At 40.1% G+C, this 21520-nt stretch overlaps 2 protein-coding genes across 2 annotated transcripts; one reads left to right on the plus strand and one right to left on the minus strand.

Moving 5' to 3' along the window:
• Window positions 1-13: 13 nt before the first annotated feature.
• LOC311035879 (coiled-coil domain-containing protein 162-like) lies at window positions 14-13426 on the plus strand. Its single transcript, XM_084044345.1, has 15 exons — window positions 14-120; window positions 434-651; window positions 915-1053; window positions 1315-1435; window positions 2123-2232; window positions 3145-3294; window positions 5003-5044; window positions 5539-5706; window positions 6337-6489; window positions 7567-7701; window positions 8263-8415; window positions 9782-9991; window positions 10492-10612; window positions 13024-13145; window positions 13300-13426. The coding sequence occupies exons 1-15, from the start codon at window positions 28-30 to the stop codon at window positions 13360-13362; spliced, it is 1998 nt and encodes a 665-aa protein (XP_083900471.1). The 5' UTR covers window positions 14-27; the 3' UTR covers window positions 13363-13426.
• Window positions 13427-14682: 1256 nt separating this feature from the next.
• zbtb24 (zinc finger and BTB domain containing 24) lies at window positions 14683-21043 on the minus strand. The gene is made up of 8 exons (XM_084044344.1): window positions 21014-21043; window positions 18424-19337; window positions 16911-17078; window positions 16348-16431; window positions 16170-16253; window positions 16006-16087; window positions 15193-15838; window positions 14683-14931 (listed from the first exon to the last, which is right to left on the minus strand). Exons 2-8 carry the CDS (start codon window positions 19304-19306, stop codon window positions 14692-14694), a joined length of 2187 nt encoding a protein of 728 aa, XP_083900470.1. The 5' UTR covers window positions 19307-19337; window positions 21014-21043; the 3' UTR covers window positions 14683-14691.
• Window positions 21044-21520: the final 477 nt, after the last annotated feature.

A 21520-nucleotide genomic window follows, 5' to 3' on the forward strand; every position in this document is an offset into this window, starting at 1 on the left:
GCAGCGATGCTCGGGGTGTCTCTCCTTATGGAGGATGTCCTAGGCAGCGGGCTGGAGGTGGAGCCTCTTTGTCTCCATGACAACAAAAATGATGACTTCCCCCATGGAAAATGTGATGAGGTACAAGAAATACTTATAATGTTAACATTTGTTACAGTAAAATCCTCATTGTTCATTTATTTAGCAAACTAGATACAATCCTTATTGTTAATGTATCCATTTGTAACTCTGGGAGTGTATAAATGTATGGGTCCATTTGGTTACATTTGTAAGAGTTAAAGTAACACTGAGGATTTTACTGTGGAGTCGTACAGAAATGAATAATCTGATCTTCAAGAGAGACCGACCATGAAGTGAAACACAAATACCAGAAAATAAAAATATTAAATGGACACTGTTGCATTGACAGCTTTGTGGCTTAATTGGTTTCCAGGAGGACAAGCAGTGTTTGGAAGCTGAAAATGAGGAGACCCATGTCCCAGACTCCATGGTTCCTCTTCGGGATCCCATCCAGGTTCAGTCTGTGTTGAAGGGCTTCTTGCAGCTGACAAAACAGCTTCAGGTGTTCAAGGAGAGCTGGGCTCGAACACATTTAGCTGTTAAGAGGATCAATACACCCAGTCTCTACAGACAATTCCTGAAACTTTACAGGTACAGTAGTTGAATCTGCAGCTGAAGTAGACTTCTGGGCACAGATATTGGTAGAGTCTCCCACTTTTAAACCTGACGGCTCTATTGGGTACAGTATGTCATTATAGGCAAATGTTTTGAAAAGGTTCAGAAACTTAAAAAAAAATAGGGCTTAAGTGTTTGAATCTGATCATTTCTATTTTGTAAAGACAAATAAAGCATCTAAAAACTAAATTCAGCTAAAAAGATATGTACCACTAACTTTGTTTTTGCTCACTTTAAAGATCTGAGATCTTCTACCCCAGTATGAGAGCTTTGGCTCTGCAGTTGGGAAAAGAGTGTGAATATGAGGCGTTGATCTCCAGGAACCAGTCTCTGCTGCCCCCTCCTGGAGCTTCAGAGGTTGATGTGAAGGCATGGCAAGTATGATCCTTCTTCAATTACATAACAAAACACAACACACCTAACATAATGTGCCTGATTTTTACTATTACTTATTAAGATGGTATAGCACACATTAAAGCACAAGAGACACTTTAGAACCATGATTCCCAACTCTGGTCATCGGGGGGTTGGTTCCAGTAGTACAACAATGGCCCTGAACAACGGGGTTGGGACAAGCATTACCAGTAGTGCAGAGGACCGGGTTTGGGAATCACTGCTAATTGAGCTCCTTTGTTTCAGCTGCACAAACTGCTGGAGTGCACTGAGTGTGACATGATCAGAACAGTACAGAAGAGAATCAACAGAGAGCTCACCGTAGTGATCTCAGAGCGAACACGACAAGATACAGGCCTCCCTACAGGTACATCACAGTATGCGTATGTAAATAAAATGTACACAGTACTGCAATGGTGTAAAGTAACTAGTACATTTACTCAGGTACTGTACTTAAGTACAATTTTACTTATACTTAATATTTCCAGTTTTCAGTACTTTTACTCCACTACTGTACATCTCAGAGGCAAATATTGTTTGTAGACTTTGTAGATTATTATTACGAAACATACATTAACCACTGCAAACCTACAGTATGTACATTTCGGCCATTTGAAAATAGCCGATCTACAAGCTCACAGTGCGTTGCGGTGTAACGTATTGTGAGCTTGTAGATCTGCTGTTTTCAAAAGATTTTTATACAATTTATACATTTGAAAACTTGTGAAATGGGACATTCTCCGTAATGAGTACTTTCTACTTTTGATACTTTATGTACATTTTGATACCAATACTTTTGTACTTTTACTCAAATTAATTTTGATTTCCAGACTTTTACTTGTAACAGAGTATTTCTACAGCATAGCTCAATATGGTATTATGTTTCATATATGTTTTATATATATATGAATATAATAATATGAGAAGTACTACAACAACACTACTGCTTTTGTGAGATAATCTAAACCTAAAGAGAAATGAAATAAAATACTTTTAAAAGAAAGAATAAACTGAAATAATCTGAGGATAATTTAGTCTTCCCATCTATGGTCAGAGCTGTGGATCAAAGCTCCGCTGAAGCACACTCTGTCTCCTGAGCGACCGCAGGTTGTGGAGAGGTTCATCCATCAGCTGATGGAGAATGCTGAAGAGGTTGATGGGCAGGTAGGCAGACCTGTTGTCTGAGACCAACACACAATGCAGTAGTGAGGTTGATGTCTATACCTCAAACTTTGTTGAAATGAGTCAACTGGTGTAGCTCAATGAATGTTCAACCTCAATTTAGTAGTAAAATGAACATAAAAACGGAATCCCCAGCTCTTCCTGGCTATATGTAGAAGTGTCCTTGAGCAAGACACCGACCCCTAACTACTCCCGATGAGCAGATAGCCTTGGATAGTTTCCTCCACGTTGGTGTGTGAATGGGTGATTTTGAAATACATTTTAAATGGCTTTTAAAGGAGTAGTTCTCCCCCAAAATTTCTTATTAAATAAGACATTTTGGGGGAGAACTACTCGCCCAAAACTACTCCTACTCCTACTACTCCTACTCCTACTCCTCCTAATACAACTAAAACAAAAAAATCTTAAAAAGTGTGTACATTTTACACACTTTTTAAGATTTTTTTGTTTTAGTTGTATTCCTGAGCCAATAATTTGATGACCGGGTCATCGGTCAGTAGGAGACTCAATAGTAGACTGAGTCACTCCACCAGTCATAAAAGTATTGGCTTAGGAATGCGACAAAAACAAAAAAGTCTCCATAAATTCAAGTTTCCATGGGGTGTGTAATTGATAGAAAATAAGTCCTTTTTTGGGTGAACTACTCCTTTAAGTTTGACCCTTCAAAGTTAGAAGTTATTACCCTAGAATTGCAATGAAAAAATGCAGTCCATACATACATTTACACTTACCTCTTGTCCCCATGCATTCACATAAGAAAGGAGGAATGAATTTGTCTTTTTATACTCTTTACCTAGCTCCTAGCGTTGTGGTACAAAAGGCCTTTATGAAAAACAGGACAGAAAATGCTGTCTGTTGATGATATGCGGTGGTAATAACAGGTGTTGATTCCAGGTGAGGGTCTCTGAGGCCCACCTACGTGGGTGTCTCACTGAGCTGGGCTGCTCAGTGATGGAACGAGAGCGTTGCAGCTTTCTGCTCTACTCGCAGTTCTACGAGCAAATCCTGCAGCAGCAGACACAGCTGCTGTACCAGAAAGAACAGGTAGCCTACATACACTACAGTGCTGCAGGCATTTTCAATGGATTATGAGTATAGTGACAGCACACTCTCCATCATAACTCGTTCCCTCTGGAACTCTCACCCTTTACATATTAGCAAATCTAGCTCATTCGTCTCACTCAGAGAAGCCCTAAAAACCCACTTTTTCTGAGAAATTTTCCATCTACAGTCTCCCTCCTTTTAGATACTAAATGCCATGTCTTGTTTGGTTTCATTCTCTGTTTTTATGTATTAGGATTCAAGAGGGTTTATTTGTCCCTCATATAAGTACAATTAGCTAAATGTTGGTGTGGCGTGCGCTGTGTATTTTAACAATATATAATAATAAGATAGCAGCACTGGATATATAAATAAACTGTACAGATTTAAGAAAAGCCATGTAAGGTTTACTATTCTGTTTACAATTCATAGAATTATCATATGTTTGCCTTAAAATATAGTGCAAGTAATTCAAATCAAATCTATCAAACTTTATTGATATAGCACATTTACAACCAAACAATTGAAATTTACTAAGTGCTGTACATAGAAGGCATGAACAGAACAACATAACAACATGTGCAACAGCATAGTCACAGGACATGCATAAATAGAAACATATGAACCAAAATAGAAGTCATAGACTCAGACAGGATTAAACACTAGAGAAAATAAATGAGTCTTGAGAAGATATTTAAAAACCCAGATCGCCTGAGCACTTCTAATGAGAAGGGATAGGCTGTTCCAGAGCCTGGGGGCAGCAGCAGCAAAGGCACGGTCACCCCTGTTTTTTGGTCTAGTTTTTGGTACCTCCAGGAGCAACTTTTTATGTCAGCAGACCTCAGAGCCCTGACTGGGTGATGAAGTTCTACAAGTTCAGTGAGATATGGAGAAGCCAGCCCATATAAAGATTTAAAAACAAATAATAACTAGAAAAAGTGCTCCTCGGAGCACAAGTCTCCGCCAGCAGACTTGGGAATGTTGGGAATGTTCTACTTCTTATGTTCTAATTCTTACAAAAAATAGAACATGTTACTGTGTCATAGTAACATGACACAAGTGTCCTATCCGTCTGTATAACTGTCCTATCCGTCCTGTCTGTATAAGTGTCCTATCCGTCCTGTCTGTATAAGTGTCCTATCCGTCCTGTCTGTATAAGTGTCCTATCCGTCCTGTCTGTATAAGTGTCCTATCCGTCCTGTCTATGTAAGTGTCCTATCTGTCCTGTCTGTGTAAGTGTCCTATCCAATTGTTACAGTATCCGCCATTTCTCAGCCATTTCGTAATTATTCCTGTCTTACCTCACTTTGAAAGAGGCTAAGACTCTTTCAAAGTGACACATGTATTTATAGGCCGCTATACGTCACTAGCCAATCAGATCACACTATTTCACCGTATTGTCACGTGTCACGTGAGGCTTGACCAATGTTAGCTTGACATGTGGAAAGTGAAAACAATGTCTCCTGGCGGAGACAATAATTGGTCATGGATGTCATTAAGTGATCATCTGCTATCGAATACTATGAATATTTTTTCCAAACTGTATTTACTCAGTATATTTATATGGACATATTTGGAGCGGACATATTTGGAGTTCTGTACATTTAATGACCTTTTATTATGAATCATGTATTTGATTATGATTATTATCTTATCAATTACACCCTGTCATGCTAAATGTATCCTTTTCCCGTTTTTATTTCATTCTCAGGATATAAAGAATCTTGATAAGTCACACACCCCTCAGAATGAGGTATGTAACATAAACATAATGACACTTACGACTGTCATACACAAAAACATCAACATCAACATCTCAGTCTTAATTTATTCATTTGTAACTCATAGAATGTACAATGTAACCAAATGGACTGGTAAGGGTTTATTTGGTTACATTTGTACTCTGTCTGAGTTAAATTAATACTGGGTATTTAAGTGTATTTGCAATAAGGGGGGCGGGTTTAGCTGAGTGGGTAGAGAGGCCATCAGATCTATGCATCGTGAGGTCACTGTTTGACCCTCAGCTAACCCAGTCAAATTATCAAGGTGTCCCTGAGCAAGACACTTAACACATTAACCCGGGTGTCCCTATTTTGGGCATGTCATTATATACGTAGGCAAACATTTAAAAAAATCTTCAATAAAAAAGGTTTATTTTTTATCTTTTAGAAAAAGTAATTTCCCTTCCCCCTGGGACGAGTAAACACTCCTGTGTTGTGTAGCCTATAACTGGGGTTGTGTGCTCAGGTAGCTGCACTCTGCCGTGGGATGATGTTGGAGATGTCTGCCCTCCAGGCCAGAGTCACACAACTGGAGGAAGAGAACAACACTCTAGAAGAGCAGCTAAGTCTTAAATATAGACAACAGTATGACGCTTGGGTCCGCCAGCTCCTCTCCACATGTATTCAACTGAAGGTTTGACATTTTACCCAATTTGAATGTTAGTTATTAACCACTTTCAACCTGGTTGTTTATTGTTGTTTATTGAATGGATCCCCATTAGCTGACGCCGAGGCGACAGCTAGTGTTCCTGGGGTCCATATAAGATGCATACAAAAATAAAACATGAAAAATACATCATTACATTGCATTACATTATGTTGTTGTTATGTACAGTATTATGTATGTTGTGTCTTTAACGCTATTTTGAAGGTTAATTTATTTTGTATAAGAATGTGAGATGGTAACAAATTCCAGAAGGATATAGCTCTATAAATAACTGTGTGTTTGAGGTGATTAGTTCTTGGGGCAGGAAGTGGTGTTCCTATTTTGGGCATGGCATAATGGCGTTATCTCTATTTTCTAAAATGTCCTTTATTTATTTTTTAACTTCTTCAAAAAAAAAATCAAAAATTTGGCCTAAGAGTGATACTAGAGGAAAGTATATAATAACGTGTATAATATTTTTATTAAAATATATGGTCCCAAATATATTATTTGGGACCAAAGTGGTTAATGAACAGTCCAGCCGATATAGTGCAGCCATCCCTAGAGTTAAAAATAATGTAGACGTTTTGTAAAAGGTTTGTGTCACCTCTAACACAGGCTAGGCTTGATGAATACCATCGACGAATGGAACAAGATGTCTGTCAGCTGGTGAGCAAAGTGAGGGGAGAAGGTGTGGACAGAATTATCAAGCTGAGAAAGAAGTACGGTTCTACCCAAGAAGATGACAGTCTTTCCCTCTTACTGATGGAGGTACAGCAGTGTTTCTCAAACGTTTTCAAGGACCCCACAACCCTTATCGCTGTTTTCATGGAATTGAATCGTGTGGATCCCGAGATCCACATGATTCGGGAATGGTGTGTCTTCAATGTGGATCTCGGACTTCATGTGACCAGCTTTTGATGTCATCACTTATCTTTATCTTTATTATAATAGTAATATTGACCTACTTACTCACGCGGGGGAAATTCGGTTTCAGCTCAACCCATAGCTGCCCACAGAGAGCAGCTATCAGCAGTTAGGAGTTAAGTGTCTTGCTCAAGGACACTTCGACCCAGGCAGACTGCATTCAGCTATGGCTCCTAATTTGGGCAAGGTTTCAGCCAGATATTTAATAATAACAATATTCCAAAGTTTGGCGCTGATCGGTCCAGCGGTTTGTAGGATAAGCTCTGCACACACACACACACACACACACACACACACACACACACACACACACACACACACACACACACACACACACACACACACACAATGCCACATGCAGTCTCGTAAATCATGTTTTGAGTTGAGCGTTCGGCACAACTGCCAATCAAAGTGACTGTACTGTCCAATCACAGTGCATCTTTTCTGTAACTTGGCAAAACACATAACAGCATAACATCTGTTTAGCAGTCTATGGCGGCTCGTGTGGGACAACCAAGGCATGGATGTGTGTGTAATGACAACTAATCACAGATTGATGAAAAAAATATCACTTTTGACCGCAACAAATTGCTTAAGTAGCAATATGATTATGGGCTCCACTCTATGCTATGAGGGCTGCTGGGGAAACTGGACGACTGGGGAAATTCTGCAAATAGACCCCATTACCAGTCATTTAGGATCAATATAAGTAGGAAAATGAGCCTATATGTTATTTAGTCCGGACTTTTCCTTTCAAACCTTTCACTTAATCCAGCAAAAAAGAAATGTGCACATGATTTTTGTCTGACAGTGCACAGTAAAAATATATGATAAAATAATTGTATGATTAATTAACCTTGAGGATTTTACTACAATTTTAGTTAATCACTCACATTCCTTTAATTTGTCTATACCCTTTAGAAAGATTATCTCCATGAGTTTAAGATGGAGAACAGTCAGCTAAGCAGCCTGCTGTGTAAAGTGAAGGCCCTGGGCCACTGGAGGCAGGTGCTTCACCAGGGAAAACTACACAGACAACTCCTCCAGAGCCAGCAGGTATGATGAGAACAGAAAACCAAAACCAAAACAACATTTGTGAACTTGGTTGGGGTATTTACATCTGTAAATAAATGTTTGTGTTTATTTCATGAATGAATGCCCTAGGCCTACTTCATCATTCTAAAAGTAGCTCAAAACATGGCGCGAAGCAAATTTTTGAGCTTGTAGATCTGCTACTTTTGCTATTTTTGAGGACATATGAGGTTTCCAACAGAGACGATATGTTTTTATGTAATTAATAACTCATTATATGACATTTTTTGTTGTATATATTCTCTACCATCTCTACCATTTTAAAGAAAAGATGCATTTTTCCTAGAAACCCTAAAGAAACAAAATCCTAGATATTCTTCTGTAACACTGCATTAGCTTTGTGTTTGGTATTCTATGTTATCCTACTGGCTTTAATTTTATTGACTGGTATGACTGACACTATGGTTTCTAAATCACTTTTACTCTTTTTTTCAATTATATTTTCCCTTTTTTCTCCCAATTTAGTCATTATCTCAATTCCCAATTTCCCTTGTAATTATTTTGTAATTCCTTTGTTTTGTCTAGAGAGAGGTCATCTGTCGCAGGGAGGCCCTCAGAGTGAAGATGATGTCAGAGGAGGAAGTGGTCATACTCCAGGAAGAACTGGATGCCACCAAGCAGGCCCTGCATCATTGTCAGACAGAGTACAGCCGCACCAGGATGAATCTCAGCAGAAAGGTACACTGGCTTGTCATACAGATTCACCAGCTGTCACAAAGGAAGAGCTGCTGAGACATTAGTATAAATCAGCAGCAAAAGTGAGGAAGGTATACAATGGACCTCTGGATCTTACCGTGTAGTGCATAGATATTCAACTGGCGGCCCGCGGGCCACGTGCGGCCCGCGAGGAGCTTCCTTGTGGCCCCTGGCCATATTCCAAAAAAAAAAAAAAAAAAAAAAAAAAAGTTTTTTTTATTTTTTTTTTTTTATTTTCATAATTATTATTTATTTTAACTTTGATTTATGTTATCAAAGTTAAAACAGTACAAATGATTTATCCTTCATTAGTTCTTGAAAGGCCATCTTTCATTGGAACTTAACTTAGAACCTTAAATAGAACCAAATTAGACCGAATTAGACCCGAAAAAAGGTTTATATTGGTCAAATAGAACCGAATTAGACCCGAATTAGACCGAATTAGACCCGAATTAGACCCGAAAAATTTTGCGCGCGTGCGCTTCGCGCACGCGCGCAAATTGTGTGGCCCCCAACTCCAAATTATTTTACAGTTGTGGCCCCCTGCCTAATCTAGTTGAATACCCCTGGTGTAGTGTGTGGTGGAGGAAAGTTCTAGTTGATTTGATTCTAGTTGTCTCTCAGCTTCAGTGTTCAATTAAAAATGATCTCCTATAGTGACATTGTTGTGAAATAAAAAGGTTAGTACAGTACAGTACTTAAAATGACTGTGTACTTGTATTTACCACCTGTTATTGAGTGTTTTTGGCTTTACATGTGATTTATACACAGTAAAATCCTCAGTATTCATTTATCCATTTGTAACTCACAATGTACAAATGTAACCAAACGGACCCTTAAAGGTAGGGTAAGTGATTTGCTTTGGTTAAAATAAGTGTTAAATAGCTCTATATTCTGATAGTACTCATTGCTATGGAGTGTTTGTTCAGTAAAAGGAGTCTCCCATGTCTCTCCAGCTCTTTATTAAACAGAAAATGCATTTTCAGTACTCTCTCCTGATTGGCTTAAATTTTGTCACCTACCTGAAAATGTACTATATTCTGTTTACTAAAGAGCTGGAGAGACCCCTGTGACTGAACAAACACTCTGTAGCAATGATTACTGAACTGATATCAGAATATAGTACTTACTTACTTTCTAACAAAAAAAACAAAAATTCACAAAATATCACTTACCTTTAAGTATACATTTGCACACCGTCTGAGTTAAATGAACACTAAGGATTTTACAGTGTAGTAGTGGTATAAGGCTACTTAATTAATGAATTCCTTCTGGATCCCATGTCACTATCTTGGCTTAATTGTGTACTAATTAACATGTGTACTAATTAAGCACATCATGTCTGCAGACAGAGGCACTCCACGCTGCCAGGCTTCAGTCTGCTCAGGAGGCCCGGAGCAGGCAGGAGATGGAGCGCCACCATGGGCACAGCCTGGAGCAGATGAGGGGAGACATGGAGGACAGGGAGAGACGGCTCAGGGAGCTTCGGCAGCAACTGGACAGAGATGGCAGGGGCAGCCAGCTGCAGAGACAGCGCAGTGCCAAGGACATCCAACAGGTTCATGATGAAGGCTCTTGTTACCTGAACACATGCATATCGTCGCTGTCGGGCGGAAACCTTATAGGTCTAAAACGGTTACTTTCCAGGAAATGGGGGAAAAATAACCTGTATTCCAGTGGATCCATTATTTTGTCACACATTCTTTTCATTAGTTTAATATTTATTCCCGACATTCCCGAGACAACTAACCACTGTATAATCGACAAGCTTGCAATGCGTTATATCACAACGCATTGTAAGCTTGTAGATCGGATATTTTCGCTACTTTTGTGTGACACTGTTGTATGACAAAATAGAGAATGAATTTACAAAAAAAAAACATTTAAACAAAAAACTAAAACGGGAGATACAAGATTTCTGCCTGACAGCAACGATATTCATGCAACTCACAAAAGACACTGTGAGATCCTGAGTGTTTTTTTTGTGCAGAATGGGAACATAATAATCTTTCAGTTTAATATTGTACTTTTTAAGTCATATTTGTCACTTCAATCTAGATGAAAAACCAGCTTCATAAGGAACGCAGCCTCAAACAAGAGGCGTATCAACAGGTGGACAAGCTACAGAACCAGATGAATGACCATGAGTCCACTCTCTCCAGGTGCACCTCCACACCAGGTAAGCGCCAATGTAGAATACTCGCTTACCATATGCTTGGCGTCATGCAAAAACCTTTTATCTCCAATTTTCCTTTTTACATAAATGAAAGCCTTCATTCTTCTCTACAGTATGTACTGGTATTCTTTTGACTCTCTGACTAATAGTTTATTAAAGGAGACACACCATGAATTTAAAAAAAAAAGATGTTTAATATCATATGGTGTATGTCCCTCAAACCATTTTCAAAAGGTTTGAGCCTAAATCAACACTCAGATATACTCATCCCAAGTCAATTCTCTCAGGCTTATAAAGCACTTTCAGCTGCAATACCAAAACGTCCTGTTGGGCAGAGGGGTGCTACTGAGCAATTCTGTCTGTCAAAATACATGGGCAGATTGGTTTGTGATGTAAGCAAACATGCCATTCTGAGATGGCCTGTTCAGACACGCCCATTCTGAAAATCTCTGAAATGAGAATGAATGACTGAATGTTAAAAAAAAAAATGTTTTGGGGTACAAGAGACACTGGGGAGCCCAAAAAAGTGTGTCTCCTTTAAGAAGTGTTTTGTTATTGAGATATTGATAATAATAATATATGGGTCAATGACGTGCAGCTTATTTTTTGTTTTAATGGTTTAGTTACATTTAAAAGGGACAAAATTAGAAAATAAACATACAAGTTACTTGCATACTATATTGTTTTTGAGGACCTAGTCTAACATTTCTGGTTTTATTGAATATTGAATGTTTGGAGGAATGATGGAAAGAATGTCAATTGGTGTATCCGAAAATCTTTGAACCCAGGCGTGTAGTGCTACTTTTAGAAGTGGGGGAGTGCATTTATACCGCTTGTTTTCCTCTACACCACAAAAATAATAGCCGATCTACAAGCTGACAACACATCGCAGTGCAATGTGTTGTCAGATACCAGGTTAAGTATTTTGTTCTCACTTGCATCTTCCATGCTTCTGTGGCATGAGAGCTGCAGTCAGTTGTTGGGAGGCGCAAGGTTTGGGGTTCAAGGCTAGCCATAGGCACATTTTCACATTTCCATGCTATTATGAGCTACTTTCTGTCAAGACATGGTAGGTGATGCAGGTGATCATTTTTCTAAGTGTTCGAGTTTGGAAGCGCTCGTGGGAAATCACTCAACGGTCCTGCGTACCACCTGTTTCTAAATTGCACATAATGCAGGAGGCAGCAGGACGTTGCGTTATTGAAAACAAGCGCTTCCAAACTCCCATCACCTGCACGGAATTTATTTACAGAAAGTAGCTCATAACATGTCTATGGTCGATTTTTATGAAACAAAAACTTTGCAGATAGAAAGAGGATAATTCAAGCTTTCCGTACAGCTGCAATGTTGGTGAGTTTAAAGTTGTTTAATACAATCAGATAGTTCTGTTCAGATCAGATCTGTTTCTATGTATGGACTGTCAAGGGTTGGTATTTCAACTCTAGATTCCAGATATTAAAAATAGGATCTAAGAGTTGCTTGCGGCTACTTTGGTTGCAGTGACACAAAACACCTGCAGCACAACAATACAAGGAGCGGGGGGAGAATTTCAGCACCACAGCTACAAAAAAAAGACAATGATATTACAAAACTATATATATTTAGCGGCGCTAGCCGCTCTATACCTTTAGGTATAGAGCGGATCCTGCTCTATACCTGACTTTGTCCGTGTTCACCGTCAACGTTCTGATTGGTCAGACACGTCAACAAAGTGATTGGTCAAGCTTCACGTGGCTATAAACACATTATAAACACATATCGATGACAAAATGTATCAAAGGCGCCGCTACCTTCACACAGGGTGTGATTATTTTTTTTAAATACACAAGGGAACACATACGACACATGGAATGTATACCGTTTTACCAGTATCTCCAGGTCTCTAGCCACAGCAGATTGAAGGTCACTTCATTTGTAAACTGAAACAAAAATAAAATACATTTGAATAAAATAGAGTAAAATAAAACAATATTCAAGATGATGTTCGACACAAATTAAGTGCTATAAGCATGGCAAACATCCATGTAAACAAACTATAGCCTAAACCAACACAAAGGCCAATAGTAGCATTAGCCGCAACAAACAAAGGATAGCATTAGATAGCCGTTAGGTTATTCTGTGCTACACACAAGGCTTAAACTATGGGCTTTGAGTTCTCCTTAACCCTGCATGAGAGGGAGATCACACCATGTGCAGCAGAGTAAAAAAAATCTCTCAGTGAGGAACTAGACTTTTATAACATACTGTACTGATCATGTGACTAGGTCAGGCACAGTTCACCTCGATTCCCAGTTTGTTTTCGTCTTTCTTTCTTTTGCAAAACACAGCTTTTTGCAACTGCTCCTACCGATTTTATCCAAACCTGGCATTTTGTGCTAAGTATGGTCTCATATTGGCTGTTGTATTTGTTTCAGGTCTAGCAAGGACCAGCCAGCAGTATGGCAATCAAACTAGAGACTCCAGTTTAGTGGACTTTGGAGCAAAACACGGTCACCTGAAGAGCCGTTGTGACACAAAGCTAGAAAGACCCAAAGTAGTGAGTATACTTTAGTGTGGTAGTGTGGTTACATTTACTATATGAATATGTATAACAGTAAAACTAAACACTCCTTGAGTATGAATGGGGAAATACAGTACTTACTGTGCTTGGGGAGTCACAATTCTACTTTCTGTACCGTTTTCTTTTTCAGGATCCATCTTGTCTGAGGGCTCTGACTGCTGAGACACTGCTTCCAGAGCTCTTCAAATTATGACATACTATACACTTCAACAGCTGAGGCTCGCCCATTAGTAAAGCACTACTTGCGACATGCTAAATGGCATTGCCAACTTATGACGTTTGGTTTCTTACTCTTATGGGCCATGAATTGTGTCGTCTTTGCAAGCCTTTTATACCTGCACTTCCTTTGGAACAATAAAGTGCATCCACTAGACTACAAGAAGTTGATCAAGTTGTGTTTTACATTATGTATAACTAAGATATTCAGTGTCCAGCCATCTATTAGAGTACCAATATAAACCTCAGAATATTTCACAGATTTTATTTATAAAATACATTTTAGTACATTTATCATGTTTTTTAAACACTATGCAACAGCATTTATTCTCAATCTCTTTTTGTTTTCATTAAAATAATCAAATCCTGGATAACAGTTCCTCCTTGATTTGATTTTAGGGCTCAACAAGGCCTATTGCATTGCAATTGTGTATTTAAATATCACAACAGCAAGGCAATACGTTTATGGGTTTCTAATGATCATGTTATTCTTCAGTTACTGTAAATTTTCAGTCGTAACCACTGAAAGGGCCCAGTTTATGCACAATGTTCATGTTACTCTGCATGTCCTGCATTAGAGTTGGAAGACAATTACCTTTCAATGGTATTTTCAGTGGAAACACTATCAAATTGTGATTGGGAAATACTTGGACCCTGCTGAAACTGGGCCCAACACATGGGACGCAACATTGCAGTGGTAGTACACATGTGATAGGACAGCATTGCATTCAGCAAACAAGCAATGGGATGGTTCTATTTATATAGCACCAATATCAGCTGGGAAAACAAGACTTTCAAGAAGTTGTATCCAAGCTCCAAGGATCACTGCCGAGTGGCATGAGCTCAGACCTCTGCATGGAGGGAGGCCAATGGAAGAGGAAATTCCCTTCGGGGATCACTCAGTAAAATCCAGTCAGTAAAACCACTCTTTGGTATAAAAATAAAATATACAGTATATATCGTGGTGGATAGTGGATGTAGATTCCACGTTTCAGTCTGTATAACAGATAGATCAAATCAGTCATCACAAACCAGTCCCTTCCATAAACCCATCTGTCCTCCTGAGATTCAGGCAGTCAGACAACGCGAGTCCCCTCAAGATTATGCTTCATCACATGGCCTGTTCTTTTTGACGAGCAACCGATTGTGACAAAACATAAATTAAGACTTCAGGCACGAACCAAGATAGACTGTCTGTGCTTGTAAACCAGCTTGTGAAACCCAGATCTCCTGAAGCAGGCCGGTGGTGCAGAGGTAGAAGTTGGTGCCTAAACCAGCTAGAAATCCTGTCTATGCTCCCATAAAGTCAGCTCTCCTGAGGCAGGCTGGTGGTGTAGAGGTAGGAGACAGTGCCTGCCTGGATCTGAAATGTCTGGCCCTGGATGTGGTGGTTGGAGATCTGCTCGTTGGTCTGGCTGATGGAGATGGGCTGGGTGCTCTGGCTATTTATGTGAATGGCCTGCACATGCTGACCCCTGGCCACCTGTCCCTGTAATGGCCCAGGCTCCTGGGAGATCGCCACCTGCTGGATGGGCTGGTGCATCATCTATTAACATGGTGATAAAAATGGTTAAAAACAAATTATAAAATGAAATAAGATCAAGAAATTAAGCAAAACCTTAAGTGACTTCTCTTAACTGACACAATCTAAGTGAAAATAGAATATGATTTATCATTAATTTCCTAAAATGAACTTATCATTAAAACTCAGTCAAGAGTGCATTGTAGTTTTACCCTGTATAGAGTAAAAATTGGTGAATATTTAATCTGCGTGTGTGCATGCATATTGTTGCATGCCCACTTGTACCTGCTGTAGTGGCCTCTGTGCTATCTGCAGTGGCTGTGGGGGGCCGTGGTGTGCCTGTAGGCGATCCATGGTCTCTTTGCTCAGAGTGATGACCTGCATCGGTTCAGACTGACCACCGTGGCCCAATTGACTCTCCAACACACTAATGGTCTGGATCTGAGCCTGGGTTTGGTCTAGCACTCCTCCCTGGGAGACGAGAGCCACGTTCTGCACATGTGCAGACGGCTGAGTCATAAGCGTGAGCCTGGAGTGGGTTTGATCTGCCGGCTCGCTCTCCGCGGTGATGATGCTAATCTGCTGCTCCTGCCCAGGGACGAAGTCCATGTTACCCACGTCTCCTGTCACGACCAGCTGGATCTCCTGCTCGGAGCTGGATGGTAGCTGGTACTGCTGGAGCTGCAATATGTTGCGCACCTCCTCATTCCCCATGGCTGCTCCCGTCTCTGCAGGGCCATCCTCTGCGGAGACTCGCTCCTTGTTGTGCGATTTGGTGTGAGTTTTCAGATTGTCCAGACGAGTAAACGAAAGGCTGCAAAAGGAACAGGTGAAAGGCTTTTTCCCCGAGTGGGAGGCAACGTGTCGTCTTCTCGCGCTGGGATCTGAGAAGGACTTGTCGCAGATGCTGCAGTCATACGGCTTCTCACCTCTTTAACAAAGAATTACAATTAAATGTACTTTAAAGTCATTTGGAGTTAAGTTGCAGTCCTGTCTATTGGAAGAAAGTCAGTCAAAGATAAAGCATTGTGAAAATAAACTCATTGCTTAAGTATTTATGCCTATCACCCATGCCATATAAATACATTGATCTCTCACCTATGAATTCTGATGTGCGTCTGCAGTGTGCTCTTTGCTGTAAAACACTTGCCACAGATCTCACAAGTAAAAGGCTTCTCACCTGTAACAATAACAGCAACATCAAAATCAACCTCATTAACTGGCATACCACAGATTGGTTTAAAATGTGTTTGTATTTTTACCCGTGTGTCTTCTCAGATGCTTTTTCAGCTGGGCTGTGTCCATAAACTTGTGATGACAGAGAGCACATTCTGGCAAAGATTTACCTTGAAAGAACAGAGGATTAAACCAACACTATACAGTATAATATAACCAATAGCAAGTGGACACCTTCCTTATTGTTTGTAAAGTGATTCTTACCAGTATGAAGCCTATAATGACTTTTAAGTTGCCTCTTCTGAGTGAAGGTCTTTCCACATTTATCACAGCTGAAGGATTTCTGTTCTAAAAGACCGGGATAAGAAGACGATAAATTAAAATACCTTTAATGCAGTGGGATCCTTGTCTTTTTAGTCATTATGAAGTATGGTTTTATTTGTTTTACGTGACAATGAAAAAATGTATGTAATAATACATTATGTGTTTAATTGGTAACCCGACGTCCCTATTTTGCATATGTCATTATAGGTGAAAACCTTCCCGAAATCTCAAAACCTGTTTAAAACCCTATTTATTTATTTTTTGGCTTAACCACTTTAAACCCATGCATCCGCATTGTGGGGAAAACATTGCTGAAAACAGCCAATCTACTGTACACATAGATCTTCTATTTTCTGCAAAGATTATTAATGTAGTGCGGAAACAGAAAAGTCACTAGTATAGACCCCTGAGGTACCCCGGTCAACCAAGTATGGGGTTTAAGTGGTTATGTGATAGTAGTGTAGAATGCATGATGAATACAGTAGTTTGTCATGAGGTAGTACCTGCATGGAGGTTCATATGCTCAAGCAAGGAGTGCTTGGTGGAGAGGGCTTTGGAACAGACAGTGCAGATGAACGGCTTCTCTCCTGTGTGCATACGCTGGTGAACCAGTAGAGTGTGCTTCTGGGTGAACCCCTTCCCACAAGCAAGGCACCTGAAAGGTTTCTCTCCTAGGGAAGGGAAAACCATTTTGAAGTACTATTAGGCACAGAGGGTTATGTGTCGGTATGGCTGACAGTCTGAACGATAAGGAAAGCAGGTATAATTCAAGTAAAATATATGATGTAATACTTGTCAACTTGACTGTATAATTCTGTTGACAGGATTGGCGACAGTATAGCTGGCCTGAAGCAGTCTGAGTTAAAGGCGCAGTAAGTGATATATGTGTTCAAATAAGTGTTAAATAGCTCTATATTCTGATTGCAATCTTAACCATAGCTATCAGGAGAGATAACTCATACAGGATAACATTTGTAAACTGGAAGTGATGACGAATAGAATAAGCAGACAAAATTGGAACTGGAACACTGTACAATTGAAGTGGGTACTCTCTCCTGATTGGCTGATATTTGCAATCCTCCAGAAAATGTATTTTCTGTTTATTAAAGAGCTGGAGAGACCCCAGTTATTAAACAAACATTCTATAACAATGATTACTATCAGAATATAGAGATTTAAAATTGTAACCAAAATATATCACTTGCACTACCTTTAAATACTTGGCTCAAACTAAGGCTTTCTGACATTGTTAGTGGGGTATATAATAATAATAATAATTTGGTCCCCACGCTTTGGGGTGTCTTTTGCCACTGTATTGTATATTTGCACCTACATGCAATTTGTCCTCTGCATTTTACCCATCCTAGGAGCAGTGAGCAGCCATTGGTGTGAAGCGCTCGGGGACAAGTGTCTTACTCAGTTTGACACATTGCTTACGGCTGAACTCCTTCCCAGCTGGGACCCCTGGGACTGCAGGTTTTCTAACCTACAAGGAAGTTAACTGTATTCACCTGGCGTCACGGGTGGAATTACAAGGATGCCAGGTCAATACAATGGAATTCCTGATGGGATATAAAAACAGCTGTACTTGGGGTACATTAAGAAATGTTGTTTATTCATACGCTTGTATATCCAGCTCTCAATGACTATCTGTAGACTATGTCTATGGCACATGCCATGGTGTAGAATGTGTCATTACCTTCTTTACATAGCCTTGACCAGTGTAAGGAAGCACTCCTCTAGTTAACCCGGTCTCAATATGGGATCCGGGGACCCCAGGGGTCATTAAGGGGGATCCAGGGGGTCCGCAGCTAAATTATTAATAGCTAGGAACCAAATGTACCCTTACAGGTAAATAATTCAGAGACTCAACAAATGGAACCAGATGGACCCGTAAGGGTCGTATGCAATGAGGGTCTGTGGCCTAATGGAAATCAAACTAGGAGGCCTTGAAATTAAAAAGGTTGAGAATCACTGCTCTAGGTTACTGCCATCCTCAAAGAAAGAAGACCTCACCTGTATGAGTTCTTTGGTGTATCTTCAAAAAAAGGTGGTTTTTGAACACTTTCCCACAGTCCTCACATCGTGCCTCTGTGTTAGGGTATTTCCTCCTTCTGCCTCTCTTCCCAGGCTCCCTGTTTCCCACTGAGTCATTGTCCACCCTGTAGCCCTTATATTTCATTGGCGGCCTGATTTTGCGTCTACTCTGTCGGGAACGGTCAGCCCTTGGGTCATAATCTGTGTCGTCTGAGTCTTTATGCAGTGACTCAGTCAGGTATTCGTCTGCAGCGTCACAGTTCAGGGTGGAATTATCACCAATATGCTCGTCTTCTGAAATCTCATGATGAGCACTTCCATCATCTTCAGCCTCGACTTCAATTTCTTTACTTGATATCTCATCACGCCTCTCCTCTGTCACTGTCACGATCACATTTTTCCTTGGGCGCCCTCGCTTGCGCTTTGGCAGGTTTGAGAACTCTGCACTGACTTCTGCGGGAGTTGTTGTGGTGCCGAGCTCACCCAGGGCCTTGACAAGGTCACTGACCTCCAGAAGACGGGCCATGGCCATGAGCTGCTCAGTGGCACTCTCCTCCACAGACACCTGGGCGCGGTAGATGAACTCCAACACCACAGAAAAATAATTGGATGCCATGCCATCCAGCCTGTAGGTAGACTGGCTTATCTGGTCCTCTGCAGTGAACATTAGGGAGAAGTAGTCACTGCTTGCAGCCAGCAGGGCCTTGTGTGCCTTGAAGTGCACCTCCTCTACAATCAGCGTTATGTCACAAAGCAGGTCTCTCTTTCTCAGCCTGTCAAATTTACTCAAGATGCTGTCCTTGTGTGCTTCTGAGCGAAGGGCCATGCGTGAACCAACGGATGCTGGAGTTGGCTCTGTCATTTTCTACAGTTCCGTTTTGTTTCAGTATCACCTGGAGTTATAGGGAAGAATTCTGTAAGACAGTGGTTCTCAAAGTGGGATCCAGGGACCCCCAGGAGTCCTTGAGGAGGTTCCAGGCAGAGGGTCCCCAGCAAAATCAGTTAATAGCATCAAAATCAGTTTAACCACTTTAACCCTATTTTATAGTTTCATTATTCAAAAAAGCTAGATAAATCTTGAGCAAATTCGTTCTACTGCTATGCCACCAAAATGTGGAATGCCCTTCCAACAAACATCAAAAAGTGTAACTCCTTACCCTCTTTCAAAACCGCCATGAAAGAGCATGTCTGCAATTAATAACTGGTCCTAGTAATATAAAGACCTCTAAGCTTAATACCAGAAATGACCCCCCACTCCCAACTGTTCACTGTTTATATACGCTTATTGCTACTAGTGTGATTATGTCTTGTTTATTATTGTATGTCTGTCCTGATTAATTGAATACACAGCACCACAATGAAAACAAGCCACTACAGCTTTTTGTGTTATCCTTTTAACAATCATTGTAAAATCGTACCTCTGTACTATTTGCAAACTGTTAATAAAGTATCCAATCAATCAATCAAAATCAGCTATTTTCTAAACATTTTGAAAGATCTGGAACCTTGTCATTTCTCTTATGGGGGTCCCACTCTCTGGCACATAATATTTTCAGATGGGGGTCCTTGGTCAAATATTGAATACATAACACATTAATTTGAGAACCACTGCTGTAAGATTAGAGAAAGATGCACTGCACACATACAGTACAGTAGCTACACATGAGGAATTAAAGGAGCATACACCTCCTGTACTACTGATGGGAATATATGCAAATGTTTTGTTTGTTTTGTAACTTCTTTAACATTTCTCTTGGCTAATCAATGAATCATAGTTGTTTGCAGAAAAGCTTCCAGGATTCACAACTTCAATAGAATATGGATTTATGCCGATTTATCATCATTTCTGTAATGTTGCGCCAACAGTGGTCGAAAAAGTACTACATTTTTTAACTTAAAGTATCAATACTTTGCAATGTAGAAATACTCTGTTAAAGTAACAATTTACTTCAGTAAAAATACAAAAGTATTAGTATGAAAATGTACTTAAAGTACCAAAAGTATAAAGTACTCATTATGCAGAATGTCCCATTTCACAAGTTTTCAAAAGTATAAATTGTATAAAAATATTTTGAAAATAGCCGATCTAACAAGCTCATGCATTGTGAGCTTGTAGATCGGCTATACAAATGGCCGAAAATAATGTACATAGTGCTGCAGAGGTTAATGTATGTTTTGTAATAATAATCAAAAGTAACTCAAGTTTTCAAATAATTGTCGTGGAGTAAAAAGTACAATGGAGTAGAAGTAAAATGGGGGGTGGGGGGGGGGGATTAAATCCTCAAGTAAAGTAAAAAGGCCTCAAAATTGTACTTAAGTACAGTACTTGAGTAAATGTACTTAGTTACTTTACACCACTGAGTAACAGTGGGTTAGCAATATGTTAGCTACATTGTCTCCAACAATGCCCGCTGTGCTACTGGTGCTACTTGGGGAGAAAGTAGGCCACGTTTAAAAGCGACTGAAAAACGGCATTAATATACAAAATAATATGAATCTGTTGTGTGACGGACGGTGTCCCCAAATTTAACTGAGTGAAATTGGTAATATCGAGCTTTAAGGACCTTACCTTCTATTTTTATCCACTATGGAGGACGCGTGAACGGGACTGTCGCGAGAGGTGTGGTTATGGCGAAAGTACACGAGCTTCAGTTGATCTACACATACTCAGCATTAGCCCTGAAACATGACTGTCATTTCGGGTGCGTTGGGATATGCGCACCGGGAGCGCACTCAGGCATTTGTTCTACATAAACGTTCAGATATAAAGTGCTTACCCCATGGCCACGGATGTTAGAATTCAGTTTGGGCCCTCAAAATTTCCCATGTCTTCCGTATTGTTCAATAAAAGGCATTTTAATCCGATTGGTGGCCATTTTGTCCGATTTTTCTCCAAGCTTTCAACTACGCAACCCTATCGGTTGGGAGGTGCATTGCACTCTGATAGGTTATAACTCTATAAGAAAATGGCCGTCAGTCGTATTAAAATGCTTTTTATGGAACAATACGGAAGACACGGGTACTTTTGACGTCCCGTACATAATTTTAACATCCGTGGCCATAGGGTAAGCATATT

Source organism: Gymnoscopelus microlampas (assembly GCF_963454915.1).
Source record: "Gymnoscopelus microlampas genome assembly, chromosome: 20".
In the NCBI taxonomy this organism is placed as follows: domain Eukaryota; kingdom Metazoa; phylum Chordata; class Actinopteri; order Myctophiformes; family Myctophidae; genus Gymnoscopelus; species Gymnoscopelus microlampas.